At 37.1% G+C, this 20,110-nt stretch overlaps 1 protein-coding gene across 1 annotated transcript in view; it reads right to left on the reverse strand.

Moving 5' to 3' along the window:
* Nucleotides 1-17,020: 17,020 nt before the first annotated feature.
* LOC131160063 (uncharacterized) overlaps nucleotides 17,021-20,110 on the reverse strand; it is a 36,724-nt gene continuing 33,634 nt past the window's right edge. Inside the window, exons 8-11 of the mRNA XM_058115379.1 lie at nucleotides 19,276-19,503; nucleotides 18,431-18,892; nucleotides 18,090-18,162; nucleotides 17,021-17,784 (exon numbers count right to left, since the gene is read on the reverse strand). Coding sequence (XP_057971362.1) covers nucleotides 17,546-17,784; nucleotides 18,090-18,162; nucleotides 18,431-18,892; nucleotides 19,276-19,503 — 1,002 coding nt within the window. The 3' untranslated portion in view covers nucleotides 17,021-17,545. The remainder of the gene's footprint in view (nucleotides 17,785-18,089; nucleotides 18,163-18,430; nucleotides 18,893-19,275; nucleotides 19,504-20,110) is intronic.

Below are 20,110 nucleotides of genomic sequence, written 5' to 3' on the forward strand. Positions count from 1 at the left end.
TTTAGACCCCCGGGGGAAGCAGAATTCAAGTTTGTAGGGTCACATGTACAATCCCCGCCTCAGCTAGTTTCAGCTATTCAGGCTAGGAGACTACTGCTGAGTGGTTGTCAGGGGTTTGTGGCGGTTGTGAAAGAGATGTTAGAGAATGAGTCGAAACTTGCTAGCACCCTTGTAGTGAAGGAGTTTGTGGATGTTTTTCCAGATGAGTTACCAGGCTTGCCACCCGACCATAAGGTGGATTTCTCTATTGATCTACCTCTCGGTACAGCGCCGATTTCTAAAGTACCTTATCGAATGGCGCCAATGGAGTTAGCAGAATTGAAGAATCAGTTGCAAGATCTGTTAGATAAGGGCTTCATACGGCCCAGTGTATCTTCGTGGGGAGCTCCAGTTTTATTTGTGAAAAAAAAAGACGGGACTATGAGGATGTGTATAGACTATAGGGAGATAAATAAAGTGACAATCAAGAATAGGTATCCTCTACCTCGTATCGATGATTTGTTTGACCAGCTCCAGGGTACACGGGTGTATTCGAAGATTGACCTCAGATCTGGCTACCATCAGGTGAAGGTGAAAGCAGAAGACGTCTCAAAGACGGCCTTCAGGACTAGGTATGGGCATTACGAGTTTCTAGTGATGCCGTTTGGTTTGACGAATGCTCCTGCGGTATTTATGGACTTGATGAATAGAGTCTTCCACCAATACCTAGACCAGTTTGTTGTTGTTTTTATTAATGATGTACTGGTCTATTCTAGGAACTATGAGGAGCATGAGACACACTTGAGGCAGGTTTTGCAGACACTTCGGGAAAAGAAGTTGTACGCCAAATTCAGTAAATGTGAATTTTGGCTGGAGAAGGTCGTGTTCTTAGGGCATGTTGTATCTGGAGGCAGTATTTCTGTGGATCCTAGCAAGATTGAGGCTGTAGTGAATTGGGCTAGACCGAGAAATGTCCAGGAGATCAGGAGTTTCTTGGGGCTAGCAGGCTATTACCGTCGTTTTGTTGAGGGATTCTTAGCTTTGTTAGGGCCCTTGACACGACTGACGAGGAAGAATGTTAGATTTGAGTGGGACGATAGTTGTGAGCAGAGTTTTCAGGAGCTGAAGCAGAGACTAGTCATAGCACCAGTGTTGATCATCCCATGTGGGGGTGAAGGGTATACCATTTACAGTGATGCGTCCTTGAAGGGAGTTGGCTGTGTATTAATGCAGCATGGCAGGGTAGTGGCGTATGCATCCAGGCAATTGAAAGAATATGAGAAGAACTACCCTACCCATGATCTTGAGTTGGCTGCAGTGGTACACGCACTGAAGATTTGGAGGCATTACCTGTATGGTGAGCAGTGTGAGATCTTCTCCGACCATAAAAGTTTGAAGTATTTCTTTACGCAGAAAGAACTGAATATGAGGCAGAGAAGGTGGTTGGAGCTGATTAAGGATTTTGATTGTACCATCAGTTATCACCCAGGGAAAGCAAACGTGGTAGCTAATGCGTTGAGCAGGAAATCCAGGGAGCCAGTGTTGGCGGTTATGGGGATCCAGCATCCGATCATAATGGATCTGGAGAGACTCGGCATAGAGTTGGTGGAGAGTGATCTCCCAGTATGTATTGCCAGCCTAGTGGTACAGCCTATCCTACAGGAGAGAATTAAAGCTGCCCAGAAGGAAGATCCAGAGCTAGTGAAGGTGATAGACAGAGTACAGAGTGGGCAAGGGGAGGAGTTCAGTATCGCAGATGATGGAGCTTTGCAGTTCCGTTCCAGATTATGTGTTCCTGCCAATACTGAGATCAGGAAGACTATTCTAGAGGAGGCTCACAGATCTTTGTATACAGTTCATCCCGGTAGTACGAAGATGTACAGAGATCTGCGAGAGTCATACTGGTGGAGTGGTATGAAGAGAGAGATTGCTGAGTATGTAGCACAGTGTTTGACGTGCCAGCAGGTAAAGGCTGAGCACCAGAGACCGGCAGGGCAGTTGCAGCCGTTATTCATCCCGGAGTGGAAGTGGGATCACATATCGATGGACTTCGTGTCAGGACTGCCGACGACGTTACATGGTCATAATGCCATCTGGGTGATTGTTGATCGATTGACGAAGACCGCCCACTTTATTCCCATCAAGATCAGCTACTCCCTCAGCCGTTTAGCGGAGATTTACATTCAGGAGATAGTACGTTCTCATGGGGTGCCTGTATCTATTGTATCGGATCGAGACCCACGATTCACATCACGATTTTGGAGGAGTTTGTAGGAGGCTCTGGGGTCTCAGTTATCGTTTAGTACGGCATTCCATCCTCAGTCAGACGGGCAGACTGAGAGGACGATACAGATATTAGAGGACATGCTCAGAGCGTGTGTACTAGACTTTGGGGGTAGTTGGACTCAGTTCATGCCATTAGTAGAATTTGCGTATAATAACAGTTATCAGTCTAGCATTGGCATGACACCATTTGAGGCTCTGTACGGTAGGAGATGTCGTTCTCCTTTGTTTTGGGATGAAGTGGGTGAGCGGCGAGTAGTGGGGCCAGAGCTGGTTCAGAAGGCATGTGATAAAGTTCGTCTTATCAGGGACAGGATCAGTGCAGCTCAGAGCCGACAGAAGAGTTATGCCGACCATCGCCGCAGGAATTTAGAGTTTGATGTAGGTGATCACGTATTTTTGAAGATAGCTCCGATGAAAGGGGTTATGCGATTTGGGAGGAAGGGTAAACTTAGTCCTAGGTTTATCGGTCCATTTGAGATTCTAGATAAAGTGGGACCGGTAGCCTACAGGCTAGCTTTGCCACCTGTATTGTCCAGGATTCACAACGTATTTCATGTTGCTATGTTGAGGAAATACGTCCCAGACCCTTCTCATGTCATCAATTATGATGAGTTGGAGCTTAGTGATTCACTGGGATATGAGGAGGTACCAATACAGATTCTGGATAGGAAAGTGCAAGAGCTACATAACAGGATGATTCCTCAAGTAAAAGTCTTGTGGAGGAATCATGCAGTAGAAGAGGCTTCTTGGGAGTCTGAGGAGCAGATGAAGCAGAGGTATCCGCATTTATTTCAAGAAGTCTGAGTGAATAAATGTAAATAGTTAAGTAGTTTTCTGTTGCAGGTACATGTAATGGTTGAATAGTGTAGTACTTTAGTTTTGGGAGAATGGTTTTCTTTTGTATATGTAATCTTCCAAGACTCGAGATGTAACCACGGTATTCCTTCGCCATAAGTGAGGATAGGTAATAAAATGAGTAGACCCTTTTTCCTGATTAAAGGATGGCGAGTACAGAAACAGTAAATTTCGAGGACGAAATTCTTTTAAGGGGGGAGGAATGTAGTAACCGGAAAAAAAAATATGTAATAATAATAATAATAAAATAATAAAATAAAATTAATTAATTAAATTAATAAGTAAATGAACAGTATGATAAGGAACAAATATATATATATATATATATATATATATATGTGTGTGTGTGTGTGTGTATATATATATATATATATATATATATATATATAAAAGGTATGAAAGCTTCTTAAAGAAGCTTTACTTTACTTTACTTTACTTTAAGTTTATTATATATATATTATTAAATTAACACAAGCTTCTTTAAGAAGCTTTGAAGGTAAAATCCAAATTTAATTGGATTTTTGGTGGATGTGAGTTCATTCTCTCTCTCTCTCTCTCCTACGACTCTCTCTCTCTTCGATTCCGGGCTAGTTTTACGCCGGATCGACAAACCGAAACCACCACGACGCTCCTGGCGAAATTCTCTACAAGTCTGTCGGAGCGGATCGTCAGGAAAACGAAGTTGGATTTCATCCCAAATCCAAGGTAAGGTTTTATATTTAATATTTGGATTTTTGACAGTTGAAGAAAGTGATATACGCGTAAAAATACTGAACTTTAATATTGGAAATTTTCAGTTCCAGGGTGTTGATTGGGAACGTTGGGAATCATTCCTAAGTTGAGGTAAGACTTTTTAAGTCGAATTTGACTTAGTGGTAGTTATAGAAAATATTGTACGTACGAAAATACTAAACTTTAATTCTGCGAGTTTTCATTTTCAGGGTATTGAGTTGAGAACCTTGTGGGTATGGGAAAGATTTTCTTAGGGGCTTTTCAGGAATCAGGTAAGGGGATAAACTAAGCTAGTTTTGTTTTGAGAAAATGTATGTATATATAGATAGCATCTGATTTCAGGAAAAATAAATATATTTATATATATGATTTATATTTGGAAAATACTGTTTAAATGATGATATGTTGAATACGTAGAAAATTTGTTTAGTGTGGCATGAGCATAAAAATGTTATGAAATACTGTTTTTTTTTTTAATGGGGACGATATGAATTTCTATGATGGAAAACCGGCGTACGGGCCGAGATATTTTTATATGTATATGTGATTTGCCGGCGTATGGGCCGTGCTATGTGGATGAGATTTGCCGGCGTACGGGCCGTGCTATGTGATTTGCCAGCGTACGGGCTGTGCTATGTGATTTGTCGGCGTACGGGCCGTGCTATGTGGTTTGCCAGCGTACGGGCTGTGCTATGTGATTTGTCGGCGTATGGGCCGTGCTATGTTAAAATGTGTAATACCGGCGTACGGGCCGATGATTTTCATGATACACGTATATATGTAAAATGATATGATTGATGTGAAAATAAATGATACGAGATATTTATGTATCACGGTTTTAGTATATGTATATGATATCAGAACCTGGTTGGCTTGGTCTAAGCTAGCACTTGCACGGTACCGTTGCTATGTGTCCATGGTCCTCGTGATCATGATATCTGTGTTAACGCCGCTGTACGGAGTGGTGTGAGATTGGATGGTCGATGTGGTTATTTTCAAGAAGTGTGCTGTTATCGCCCCTGGTGTACGGACCAGTCTGGGTAGACCCATCGGACCTACAGACTACTGTTTGACTTGGCAGTGGTCGGCCAACCATTGTCAGGTCCCGCCTTCGGGCCACACAACCCAGTCATGTGGGGGTAATACATGACAACAGCCAGCTAACCTACCAGGATTGTTTTATGTTATTATTAGTGTATGAGATGAGATATGTTTATGAAAATGCAGTATATTCTGCTATGTGTTGATATGCATATGTTTTCCCATATTTGATAAACAGTATTGAATATGTTATGTATGGTATATGTAGAACACAGAATACTCATGTTGCCACACACTGGTATTAGTTTATTTCCCTTACTGAGAGGTGTCTCACCCCTAAATCTTATACATTTTTCAGGAGCCCCTTATAGGAGAGCGGGAAAAGCCCCGCTGATCTAGATCAGTTGTTTGCCCTCTTTGGAAGGGTAAGTTTTTGGTAGGGAGAGTTAGGTTTTGTGGGAGATTGTCCCTAGATTTCATTTTTGAGATGTATATACTGTGAGATAGTAATTGTAGTGACTCTGGTATGTGTTATGCACAATATGATGAGATGTATATGATTTTATACTTTCTGCTGCGTAGGCTTCTGCTGTATGTTTTGTTATATCCCTGGTGCCCACGGGCCCAGGTGGATTGTGACATGCTGAGCTGGGATGTATAATGTGATGATAATTTATTTATAAAAAAAATATATATATGTGAAAAAGGAGCAGGTCGTTACATTGTGAACCTAGTGAAATGATCTTTCTCGAACTATTAAGTTTAGAGAGACACGTGAACATGCTGTTGGGGGTCATTTGGTTGAATTAAGTCAAAATCGACTGCAAGATCATCAAGATTAACCATTGCTAGGACATAATGTTCACGAAGAAGATGTTCAACCAGTAACAAGTAAATTGTTACAATTAGATTCTACGGAATCATTACCTAATGAGGAAGTAGTAGTTAGGAAATCCTCAAGAATAAGGAAACCTACAATTCCAGATGATTATGTTGTATACTTGATGGAGTCTGATTTTGATGTTGGACCTAAAAAAGATCTAATCACGTTTTCACAAGCCATGAGTGCAGATAAATCTACATTGTGGCTAGATGCCTTGAAAGAAGACTTGGAATCCATGCATAAGAACCAAATTTAATATCTCGTCGAATTACCAGAAGGAAAGGTAACTATCGGTTGTAAATGGGTCTTTAAGACCAAGCATGATGCTTCTGGTAATGTCAAACGATATAAGGCTAGATTGGTTGTTAAGGGTTTCACTCAAAAGGAAGGCATTGATTATCATGAAACCTTCTCTCCGATCTCATAGAAGAATTCATTTAGGATAATCATGGCTTTGATAGCTCATTTTGATCTAGAGTTACACTAAATGGATGTGAAAAAGACATTCGTTAATGGGGATCTTGATGAAGAAGTATACATGAGGCAGCCTGAGGGTTTTAGTTATGATAGTCATAACGTTTGCAAGCTAAAGAAGTCAATCTATTGTTTGAAATAGGCTTCCCGCCAATGGTAGTTAAAGTTTCAAGAGGTTATCATCTCATCTGGTTTTGATGAGAACATTGTGGATCAATGTATATACCTTAAGGAGAGTGGGAGTAAGTTCATTTTCTTGGTCCTGTATGTAGATGACATTCTACTTGCGAGTAATGATTTGGGTTTGCTATATGAGACTAAGCAGGTCTATTGGATTTGGTGTATTCCCAAGAGGGGGGTTGAATTGGAAATTTAAAATTATTTCTTCCTAGGTATAACTAATCCAACAGTAGTATACCACAACCTAGGGTCTGTCTAAAAATGCATACCAATTCAACAGATAAACTCTCCTTACGAGACAAAGAATACCCACCTCAAGCCACACCTGGAATACAACACAATAATCAATACAATTTTGTGTACAATTTCAATACTTCTCCAATAAGCAAGTATGCACTCACAGATAATAGTATTTATGCTCAGGTGAGATTGGTCAAGTAATATATCAACTCACAACAATTTGTGTATATCAATGTATGTGTGAGTAAAACATTTGATTCAAGATATTATAATTAACAAATAATCAATGGAACTTGGGAATCCTAATTAAATATTCTCAAAAAATATTTTTCGATATAATGCTCAATAGACATTAGGATTAAAGCTTACAAAGATATGATATATATCAATAATAATATGCAAACTTTAGATACTTGCAATGAGGATGCAAGATCTCAAGAAAATATAAAGTTTTCCCAATCAATATTTATCAATATGAAATACTATGGGAAAAACTCTCTAAGCTAACCCTCAAAAATATTTTTCAAAAGATTATGCAAGATGAGAGTTGTATGCTTGGAGATGAATGGAAATATGCACAATAATAAAAAATTCAAACTCCCTTTCAAGTTGAAAACAAGGAGTATAAATAAATGATTCTCCTTGCGAAAAGTTTTTCGAATCAAAGTGCAAGGAGAATGAGCAAATGTATTTTGAAAGATAGAAAGAATTTGATCAAAATGAGTAGTATAAATAAAAAGAATTTCATAGAATTTTTTGGCTAATGATTTTCCTAATCCCCTACTAATTAAGATAAATGAAGAGGTATTTATAGCTTTTCATGAAAATAGTTAGAGACACAAGGGGAATTTTAGAAAAAGTTTAATTGGGTTTAATTAATTTTAACCTTGATTTACCTAAGGTAAAAATTTTCAACTCGAGACATTCAGTCGCCTGAAGCTCAAGTTCGGTCGCCTGAATAGATAGACAAGGAAAAGGTGATCTTTTGGGTTCGGGTGCTCGAGGGTGAGTTTGATTGGCTAAAGCTAAGGCAATTTTCCAAACGATCGAGGTTTAGTCGCCCAGTGAACTGTTCGGTTTGTTGAACCTCACAATTTGGTTGCCCGAGCCTATTTTGAACTAAGAGTTTAGGTGCTCAAGGAAGGTAAAAAGTAACCATTCTTATATTTGGTCAACCGTGGACATTCAGTTCAAATTATGTTCGGTCGCCCGGGCCATGGTCAACCGTTGACCCTTTGTACATTCGGTCGCCCAAACCATTTTTAACACTCTAGGTTTGGTCGCCGAAGCCCTATTTTTGTCCTATTTGAGATTAAAAAATTTACCCCTATTTTCATAGATATGACTTGTAAGATAGAGGGGATTTTTCAAGTGATGCATAAGGACCTATGGTCAGTCTATGGTCGAGACTTTTTAATTAAGCCTAAAAAACCTGGCATCGATCGACTAAATTTTCTATGGTTTTTTTATTTTCCTATGGTCAAACTATAGCCTTTGAGCATAAACCTATCATGCATGCAAAAGCATTATTACGGACCATAATATGTATTATAGACCCAAGAATAATAAATGCATTTACAAATAAAGATGAACACGTCTTCTTCTTTGCTCTTCATATTTCCATGGAATATGCCAAGAGTATGTGTTTGTTTAAGGTCTTTCTGGCTTTCACTTCACTTTCATGTGTGTGACCTGAATGATTAACATGTTCAAGTACTTAGGTACACATATTAGTAAATTACGGTTTGTCATTATCAAAACTAGGGATCAGACTCAAAAAGTCAACAATTTCTCTCTCGAAATTTTGAAATGAAGGATTTGGGTGAACCCTCTTATGTCATTGGCATAGAGATTCATAGAGACAGACAACAAAGAATTTTGGGTTTATCTCAAAATGCTTACATTGAAAAGGTTTTAGAGAGATTTGGTATGAAAAACTGTAAGTCCTAAGTAGCTCCCATAGTCAAAGAGGATAAACTTCGAAAAGACCAGTCACCCCAACATGCATTGGAAATGGAGCAGATGAAAGACATTTCTCATGCATTTGCTGTGGGAAGTTTAATGTATGCTCAGATTTGCACTAGAAATTACACAAGCTTTACCATTAGATTGTTGGGTCGCTACCAGAGTAACCCAGGATTCCAACATTGGGTACCTGCAAAGAAGGTGGTGCGATATTTGCAAGGAACCAAGGATTACATATTGACTTATAGACACACTAATTTTTTGGAAGTAGTTGAGTATTCAGATTCATATTTTTCCAGTTGTGTAGATAGCAAAAAGTCAACCTCTAGATATATCTTTTTTATTGCTGAAGGAGCTATATCCTGGAGGAGTGTGAAATAGAAAATTATTGCTACGTCTACTATGGAGACAAAATTTATAGTCTTCTATGAAGCATCAACACAGGCCTTATGGTTAAAGAATTTTATCAATGGTCTCAAAATTGTTGATTCTATAGAAAGACCGATAAAGATTCTCTGTGATAATTATGCTGCGGTGTTCTTTTCTAAAAACAATAAAAGTGGAAGCAAAAACGGGCATATCAACATAAAGTATCTTAGTGTGAGAAAATATATCAAGAAAAAATTGGTTACAGTTGAACACTCCACTACAGACTTGTTAATTGTGGATCCAACGACCAAAGGTTTACCGGTTATGCAGTTTAAGGGTCATGTGGAAAATATGGGCCTTTGTGGCATTTAGTTTTTTATTTTTTTGTACTTGTTGACATTTTGTCACGCAGAGAGTTATTTTGATGAATTATTTAGTATTACGCGTGTAAAGATAAATTCATCACATCCATCAGGATATTAAGGTTGGACCCGAATGACGTTGATCATTCATAAAGTTTTTCCTAAAGTGCTTACTTATGAAGTATTATGCATTGTAACACAGAAGGGAATGCTTGATAAATAAAGCACTACTGCTATGGTTCCTTGTGTAATATGACTTAAGTGAGTGGGAGCAATCACAATAAAGATTATGTGCATGCAATTAAAGTTATATCATGACTCATTTAGATAAAGAATGTGTTATGTGAACCAAGTGGGAGAATGTAAGAAATATTTATATTATTTTATAAATATTACCTTAAAGTGATTCACATTTCACCTTTATTTTATGGTTCCAATAACCACATTAAGTTTTTCATAGAGTACTACTGAGGAAATTTCTGAATACTGATGTTGAGATTAATCCCATGTTTTACCTAATTAATTAATCATTATATATATATGGAATATATGAATTAAGGAGCAACTTATAATACACACACACACACACACACACACACACACACACATATATATATATATATATATATATATATATATATATGTTGACCCTATGGGTCATACTCGGTTTTGATAATGACAAATACTCTTTGTATTTAATGGTTGATGAGTTTGTGTGCAGGATCAATTGGAAGTATCATATGGTGCACGCACATGAACTTGAAGAAGATAAAGACCCAGAACATTTATGTGTTGTAATTTAATTGATTTTTTACTCAGGTTTATAATAGTAAATAGGAAATGGTCTGTAATAATCAATGCATTACATGCATGATAGGGTAGATAAGCTCAAAGGATTATTGAATGATCTTAGGGAAGGTACAATGTCCAAGCATTCACATGAATACAACATACTATCATACTCTAACTCTATATAAACTATTGTCATTCTATAGTTCAGTATAGAATAATATCGTTATAGGCGAACTCTATTAACGGCAGGTGTTGAATCTAGTTTTCCCCGAAATCCAACACTCAAGCCTGCAACATATTTTCTAGTATCTAGATTATTCTCTTTGTCTGTCCATCAGTCTAGGGATGAAATACTGACTGTAACCCCATTACAGAATCCATGATAATGTGCACCCATCACGCTTCCGTTGCACCACTCTAATGCTCAACTTTCCTCTGCTGACATATTAGACACTACTTTACATATCAGGCAATTTCTTTCTTTATATTATTCTACCAGAAAAATTCTCGCAAATCTCAATACATTTTGGTGCTTCCTAGATGCACTGAGTAAATAGAACAATGTGCCTCTAAATTTCAACGCATATACCACTGCTGCCAATTTTAAAACATATATGAAATAACTTTTCCCATACTCCTTGAGTAGCCAAGAAGCTTATGCCACAACCTTCTTCTGTTGCTTCAAAACACATCCAAGCCCCTTTCCGAACCGCATCACTGTAAATCACAAAATTGTTTTCCCATGAAAGAATTGATAGTATTGTCACAGTGATGACTCGTTGCTTTAACTCCTAGAAATTTTGCTCACATTCATCTGTCTATTCATACTTCACATTATTCCTTGTTAACTTATCAGAGAGCCTAATAACTTAGAAAACCCTTCTATGATTTGGCCATAATAACCTATCAAACCCAAGAATCTTCTTATCTCGTGAATGTTCTTCAGTTTCGTCCAATCCATTACCACCTCTATCTACTCAGGTCAACTGAATATTCTCTTGTCTTAACCTTCACCTGATGGTACCCTGTTCGAAGTTTGATTTTTGGAGAAGACTTGTGTTCCCGAAGTTGGTTAAACAAGTCATCTGTACATAGTAGTGTGTACTTGTTCCTAACTGTCACCTTACTTATTTCTCGATAATTGATATAGATCCTCAATGATCCGTCTTTCTTTTAACAAGAAAAACCAGTGCTCCCCATGGTGACACACTAGGTAAGATGAATTCTTTATGCATTGACTCCTATGACTGATCCTTTAAATCTTTCCAATTTTATTGGAGTTATAGAGATTGGTGTTAGGATATCTTCCAACTTTAATTCCTCCTTCTGACACTTCCTTCACATAGATCAGCATCTCTCTAGAGGCAGCCTCCTTGCCTGATTAGCTGACAACATCTATGGCGAGGCACGCACGCACGACCCATCAAATTTGTGCTCCTACACCCCTGGTGGTCTGAACACCACTTCCTTCTTATAACAGTCAATACTGGCATAATTGAAAGTTAGTCAGTTCCTCCTCAAAATCATGTCAAACCCATGCATATCAAAAACCATTAGATTAGTAGGTATCGTCCTCCCTAGAATACTAATTGGATAATCCTTGAGAACCCTTCTACAAACTACCACAGCCCCCATCGGTGTGACCACAAATAAATATGTATTTGACAGATAAGCTTTTATCACACGCAATTCAACATATTCCCGATATATAGATGAGCATGTTGCCCCGAAATCAAATAATACAACAACTTTATTTGCCAACAATAGTAAAATATTACCTCTCACCACATCATTTGTATTTTTTGCTTCTCCTAGTGTACTATAATAGGCCTGTGCCAGGGCGGTGTTCCTCTGATAGCCATCCGGGGATGCCTGACTATCCCCCCGAAATTGTCTAATAGGGATTGCATTGATCGGCTACGCATGATAGTCTCGTGCAATGTGGTCGGACCAATCGCACAGATAACATACATTTGTTCTAGCTTGACATTTTCCCGGATGTCTCCTTTTACACCTGGGACAAAGAGGGCATAACAGATTACCCTGCCCTGCTTGATTCCCCATCTTAGATTTTTGGCCCATATATATTATTTCCGTTTCTTTTCCATGAACTCTGATTTGTATCGGCTTGGAAACTAAGAGGCACCGACCTCTTCCCATGACTTTGTACCTCTGCTTATCTCTCCCAACTTGTCTCTGCTACAGTGGCTTTATTTTACCAACTCCGAGAAATTATGCACCTGCAAGACTGCAACCTGCTCTTATATCTCCTGTCTTAGCCCCCTCTCGAACCTCTACGCCTTTCTAAATTCATTAGGAATCATAAATGGGGCAAAACGAGATAGCTCCACGAACTTAGCGGCATACTGTGGCATTGTTAGATGACCCTGAGTCAAATTCAAAAACTCTTCCATCTTAGCATCTTTAACAGAGGTGGGGAAGTAGCGGTCGAAAAAGATCTCCTTAAAATATTCCCAAGTTAGTGCTACTAGTACTGGCCTCTGCTCCTCTAGGAGCTTGCTTGCTAACTACCATTGCTCGGCTTCACCCGTCATCTTAAAACTAGCATAAAGAACTTTCTGTTCATCAGTGTAGCGTAGCACTGTCAATATCTTCTCAATCTCCCATACCCAATTCTCTGCAATAATTGGGTTGGAACTTCCTGCAAAAGCTGGGGGACTCATCCGAGTAAACTGCTCTATGGTGCAGCCTTGATCAGTAGGTGGGAAACCTTGTCCCCTAAAGTTCCGTACAATTTCTACCATGACCTGCTGCAAAACACTACGCAGTACTAAATTTGAATCACTGCCACCCCTGATAGAAGTCCCCACGTTGCCACTACTCCCAAAATTTGCATCGTTATTCCCAGGGTCCATCCTAAAAATTGGACAGAATACAATCTTAGAATTCCAATACCTTAACGTAACTGACAAAATTATCCAACTAAGAAAATAGTTAAACATCCACATTTCAAATGTAAGTCTTAACACACCACCCAGTCACAAAACCGTCGACGTTTTGTTTTTGCCATATAAAACTATTGACGGTTTGGCCCAAAAACCTTAACTATCCTCCTTCTTATATGTCTTTAGCCATTTTAAGGACTAAACCCTGAATCCACAGAAATTATGACCTACCCAACCAACTAACATCTCAAATTTCAGTCCTTCTGCTCAGAAACAAAAATCATCAAGGGTTTGCCATAATTTTCCTGAAACCATCATCTTAGGAAAATCACAGAAGACCATCAATGGATTTTTGCCTCCAAGCTACGAGACAAAACCTAAAATTTCAACTTACTTCGGATGCTCCATTTTACTATACATCCTCTACCAAATCCACCATACAACACATAATCTATTCCATTTCTACTCCCATCACCACTCATTCCTATACTCTGACAGTATTGTCCATTAAAGTCTACAAAATCTAGCAACCTAGGCTTTGATACCACAACTGTAATGTCTCAGAAAAAATTGCTGATATAATAATAATAATAATAATACACCATCGTGACATCTCTGATACCATACTTTTACATTCTCATTTTTTATTTTCTTTCATTTTAATCATAACACATATATACATGATAATATAAATATTACATCTACCTATTCACTACCTGCGAAAGCAAAAATAGACCTATCCATAACTATACATACCAGAGTACTAACTCTCAACCATTACTATACCATCTCCTCAGACGGAACTATAATCCAAAATTATAATCATTTATATACACAGATCCAGACTAACGCTTACTCTATTTGTAATATCTACACCCCGTCCCTGAGCTCCTAGGCCTGGTTACCTGGTGATCCTGAAATGTTGAAATATTAACGAGGTGAGACACCTCTCAGTAAGACGGAATAAATTAGTGTCAGTGTGTGGCAATGAGTTTATATATATATACATATGATTCATCTCTTAATTAACTTAAATGAAATAGCAATTTAAACTATACTCATACCTTTACAATTTCATAGCACATATTCTTTTTCAGTTCATAACTCGGCTCAAAAGTCGTATTCATATAAATTGCAAGTTACATGATTTGTACACATATAAATCATTTGCTTAGATTGAGGCATTTCGTACCGTCGTCCCCCAATCCAGCTAATCATACTCAGTTCACAATTCGGCTCATAAGTCCTCTGCATAATTCCACAAGTTACATAATCTACACACATATTAACATTCACTGCATGATTGAGGAGTTTTGTGCCGCTGTCCCTCAACCAGCTATTCATACATTCATTTACCATGATTGAGGCGTTTCGTACCACCGTCCCTCAATCAGCTATTCTTACATTCATTTACCATGATTGAGGCGTTTTGTACCACCGTCCCTCAACTAGCTATTCATACATTCATTTACAATGATTGAGGCGTTTCGTACCGCCGTCCCTCAATCAGCTAATTATACATTCATTTATCATGATTGAGGCATTTCGTACCATTGTCCCTCAATCAGCTAATCATACATTCACTTATCATGATTGAGGCGTTTCGTACCGCCGTCCCTCAATCATCTAATCATACATTACACTTGCTGAGTTTGAAGCGTTTCGTATCGTCATCCGTCAAACCAACCATTCATGCCCATACCTTAAAAAACAACAATATGTTTCGGTGAGCGTTTTCGTCGTGTGGTTTTATTCGCAAGTTTCAGTTATCCTAAGCGTAATTTGTGTGTTATAGTTAAATATATGTTTCATGGTTTAAGATTATATGTTTTATGTTTTATAATTTGTCTGATTTACGTTTTACAATTCGCGTACAAGGTGAGGGTTTCTAAATGTATTCGTAAGTAGTGAAGGTACAGTGTCCAAGCATTCACATGAATACAACATACTATCATACTCTAACTCTGTATAAACTACTGCCATTCTATAGTTTTATATAGAATAATATCATTTTATAACTCTGTCTTACAAGTACTCTGTGTTAAACACTATCAAATCATTATTTAATATCCAACATTGTCATATCATTATGTTGTATTAAACGTTGTCAAATCATTATTCTATATTAAACATTATCATTTTATAATTCTGTATAAAAACACGGTCATATCATTATTCTGCATTAAACACTGTCATATCATATCAAGCTACCATATCTACCATACTCCCTACATTCCCTAAATTCGATATAACACATACTTGTCATGTATCATCATAAAATGTAGTAACATAGTTATTTCTCATGCTACACAAAATAGATGATTATTCATATTACAACTTATGCACTATCATATCGTTATTATTATGTATCAATCTCATGTCACACAATTTGAGTATCACTTCATAATATAAAAATTTGCCTGGGATAACTTTATTTTTCTATTGAAAATAATGGTATAACAAACTCTAGGGTTTTACTTAATTTCGGAATACCTGTTTCCCAAAAATATACCGATAACAATATTAATCCAAAATTTCCACATGCCTAACCATTTAAAAAATCACATATAACATTTTTGTATTTAAAATCTTAGTTTTAAACAGTTTAATCTCAGAAAATAAGTTGACCGAATTTATTCCTCTTATCTATTTATTGAAGAAATGTTTACAGGGATCCTAAAACAGTGCCTGCGGCGTTCGCACAAAATCCTATATCCAAATACCCTGACTTAAACAGCTCAACTCTGGAATAATAACCATTTAACATTTCCTAGGCCTGCACATTCCCAATAACTGATTAAACTTTAAAAACATCTTCCTTACCCTAATTTTTATAAGCCTCTATCCTAGGCAAAACCGTCGATGGTTTTCCTAAAATCGTCGGCAGTTTGACTTTTAATCCAGCCAATTATTTACTGTTTTACCTTTACTGGACTGCAGTTACTAAAAATTATTAACAGTTTTCTGAGCTCATCCAAAACCGTCGACGGTTTGGCCTGTGTCAAACCAAATTTTCTCTTTTCTTTATTATTTTTATTATTACTATAATCTGAATCTCTACAATTAATACTTATACTTAATTTAATTAATATGTACATTCACGTTTGACATTGATCAATTCTATAATTTAGTATAAAGTGGTAATTTTGCATGTTTACAAATGTCTTCTCATTAATTAGTAATTTTGCATGTTTACAAGTGTCTTCTCATTAATTATAACAACATGAACGCTAAAAGATATCTCACCAGTTTAGAACTTAGAGCTTTCATGATGGAGGTTTCAAGTCTAAATCTTTGCCTTAAAAGGAGGGAAGAGGTATGTGATAGAAAATGAACTACCTTTATTTTTTGTAACATTGACTCTGTGAGTCTCCAATGAACCAAATAATAATAATAATAATGATGATGATGATGATGATGGCACAAAAAACTAAAATTATCAATTTTTTCTTTTTTTATTTTTTGATAAAAATTCAAATTTCGCTTAACAATGTTAAACTAAAAGAAGCATATACAATTATATGAATATCTTTAAATTAAATGTCAAAGAGATTAAGAAAATTTTAAAATGTCACATTTTTGTTGCAAAGGCTAAGGAGGGACTAATGGAAAGGGTACTAGTATTTCTAGAATCAAACATTCAAAAAAGGTTTTGAAAATTTTGAATCGCCAATAAGTCTACACTTTTTTGACAAATCTAAAGAGAGGTAAAAAAGGTAAATGCCTTTCCCCAGTGACCTACCTATAATCCAAATATAATAAATTTTTTGCAACTCAATTTTAAAAACGAAAAAGTTTGTTCCAACTCATAAATCACTCAAAACACTCCTTAAATCATGATCCCCCTATGCAACATTCAAGCATACATTAAACATCTCAAATTTTAGGATTCACATTTGAATTAGAAGCATACAATGAGCAGACCACTTGAGAAAACTTAAAACAACAACCAGTGATAGATTAAGTGATTCCTTTGATAATTTATATTTTCTACTTGTATCAGATAAATTAGAAGCATACAATGAGCCGACAAAAAAACCCAAATGTGTTTGATTATGCTACTAAAACCACAGGTGCGAACCCTGATGTCGCACTGACCAAACTGATCACTCTAAAACTTGCAATTCAGCCCAAGTTACCCTTATAGTCTCTCCCAAAGCAAACAAAATGGAGAAGAGGGATAGATTATGTAGGACTCTAGCTTGTTCAAACAAGAGCATGCAAATGCCCTCCTTGAAATGCTTGTCTGCCATTGATAATTGAACAGTTCATTGTGCGTGTATTTCTAAAGTCGGCAGTAAAATAAAAATGTCCAAATCCCGGCCAGTAGGCCTCTTTCTCCCCACAGGTTAACCAAGTGACAACATTACTTATCAATTGGGCAAGTTACAGCAATATCCAACGAGCAAGAGGACAGCATATTGGTAGGCTGGTAAAATATAATTACAGATGGATAATTGATTGATGAATATTATTCTCATTCAATCCGAGTTGATGTTCAAATGGTTCGGCTTCATAAGCCACTTATGTTTGTCTTGAGGAAAAGAAGATTTGCATGGTGCTTTTTCTTCAGCATCTACCTCATTAGATGCCATATTATCAGATTTCTTCTCTCCAAGGTTTGCCCATCTGTTTCGGTGCCTCACCTTGAGTGATAGAAGACGTGAAACTTCAAGAAGGCCTCCCCATTTCTCCAATGCACGTGCAATGTCATAGCGCCCTAACAAGAGTTCTCATGAAATGAAGAATTAGAAAATTAAAAGCAAGGCATTTACTTTGTGAATTATATAGCTGTGGAAGCTACTGTAAATTAATTCCATAAAAACAGATTTTAGGCTAAAGCAAGGAGAAAACAGTTTGCTGCCAGGAGAAAAAAAAAAATCACTGGCAAATGGTCGGAAGTTCACGACCCGTGGGCCTTCTACCTCCACGAGGCATTGCTCCATCAGGCTTTTGCCCATTGCGGAAACTTCGGGCATGTTGAGTACAATACTAAAATATGAGATAAGTGTTCATTTCTTGTACCTGCACGCTCAAACGATTTTCTGCTGGGCATAAATGATGGGTCCATCCCCCAGTTTTTCTGGAATTGGCTTATCTGCAAGACAAAAAATAACCATTATAAACTTATCAAAATAGTGTTTCACAAAGTTATAGTCAGAGAGCAGCATGACATGTATCCTATCAATTACTCTAGGATAGCTACAGTGTTTGCGCATTATTTTGTAAAGACATCAATACTTAGATTCTTCTGTTTATCTAGTATAACTGTTTGAGCCAGAGGAGATCAATGGAAGGTCCGCAGTCTAAAAGAAACAGAAGCTCGAATAACCTCATAATGATCACAACATAAGCTCGAAACTCACCTCTTCTTTCAAATTCTCAAGGTTGTCCCAGTAGCCCTTTGGTTTGCGGTATTTGTAAGCAAGGGACAGATTCATCAATGATGCAATCCTTGTGAAACCGCCCATTTGTTTAATTGCATTCTCAATATCCCCCCTGCCATGCTTTCGAAGTTGTTTCCTCATGGGCATGAATCCTTCCTGGCCATGTTCTGAGATAAATGCCAAGATCTCCGATTTGAGAACTTTCATATCCCTCTGCAGGCCTGGAACCCTGGGTCTTTGCCTAGATGGACTTGAATTATTTTGAACAAAGAGCTGCTCAGCTAAGTTGTTACAATTGGCATCCCTGCCATTATCAGATGAAGCAATTTGTTCCTCAGATATTTTCTTGTCATCACATGTTTCCGAAGAGGTTTCAGCCTCCTTTTCCTCAATATAATCACGAATTGCAGATAAGTTTGAAGGGAGATCTTCATATATAACCTAAAATAGTCTTAAAAAGTGACCTATCAATAATTTTCCAAGGCTCTATAAAAATTAAACAAAATTTACAGCAGAAACATGAAGCAAGTTTGTTGGTTTTCATGACATGAAAAACTTAATATAATGAATGGGATACAAAAGCAGATCCACATTTCAATAATTAATAAAATTACAATTACTGATTTACATGCTTCAAAATCTCCAATCTCAAGAGTAAAACTAACCAGAAATCTATCCATTGATATGGTCTTCAAAACCATACAAGCATATTTTCACATCTAGACTCTTCCTAAATGATTAGAAATGAAACTAGGTGGACTATAGCAAGTAAATGAAACAAAAGTGGGCCCTACTAGCTATACAGCTCTGTCAAAACAACTAACCTCTTCCATAATAGCTTCAGAAAGAAAGGAATCTTTATGCATTCTTGACTCCACACTGTATTTTAAAAGGGTGTGATGATTTCCAAGTTGCTCAAGGAGCCATTTTCCTTGAAACGCATCAAAATCTCCTTCAACCTGCTCAAAGCTAATTTCTTGCTCAAGACGTTCGCACAAATCTAGAACAACACGTGCATGAAGGACCATATATAGCAGGCCCTTGCATCCTTCCTGCAAAATTGATCAAATGTAGTTTTTCCAAGTACAAAATTTCCTTACATGCTTACACAATAAAATAAAGTACATGAGATAACTGCATAATACTCCCATTTGAAGAAAGTGTAGGAATATTTTCAAGCACATCAATCGTACTAATAATCTAGATTTCCATACTCTTAAACATGAGTAGAACTAGATAAAAGCTTATAGAAAATATATGATTGTAGAATATGTATCAAGTTGAAGGAAATTGTACAAGTCATAAGAATGCCAATCCTATGGATCCGCAAATGCTAGACATTCAGAGAAAAATATTCAGAAAAGAGATCTACGTGAAATGAGGATATTGTAGAGATTGGTGTAACATAAGAAAAGAAAGAACAAGAAATTATTGTGTTCGTAATTTGTAATAGGTTAAGGATAACTCCAACTGAAGAAAACATGTGAAAGAGCAAGTTAATATAGTTTTAAAATGTGCAATGGAAGCAAATATATGTCAAAAGGAAGACAACTTCACCACGAAAGATGTTGTCAGACAAAAGGACAAACAAGAAGAATGTTCTTTTTGGCATGCAATAAAGAATATATCTTCTATCAGTAAAAATGAGGTAGTATCATT

Source organism: Malania oleifera, chromosome 7 (genome assembly GCF_029873635.1).
Source record: "Malania oleifera isolate guangnan ecotype guangnan chromosome 7, ASM2987363v1, whole genome shotgun sequence".
In the NCBI taxonomy this organism is placed as follows: Eukaryota; Viridiplantae; Streptophyta; class Magnoliopsida; order Santalales; family Ximeniaceae; genus Malania; species Malania oleifera.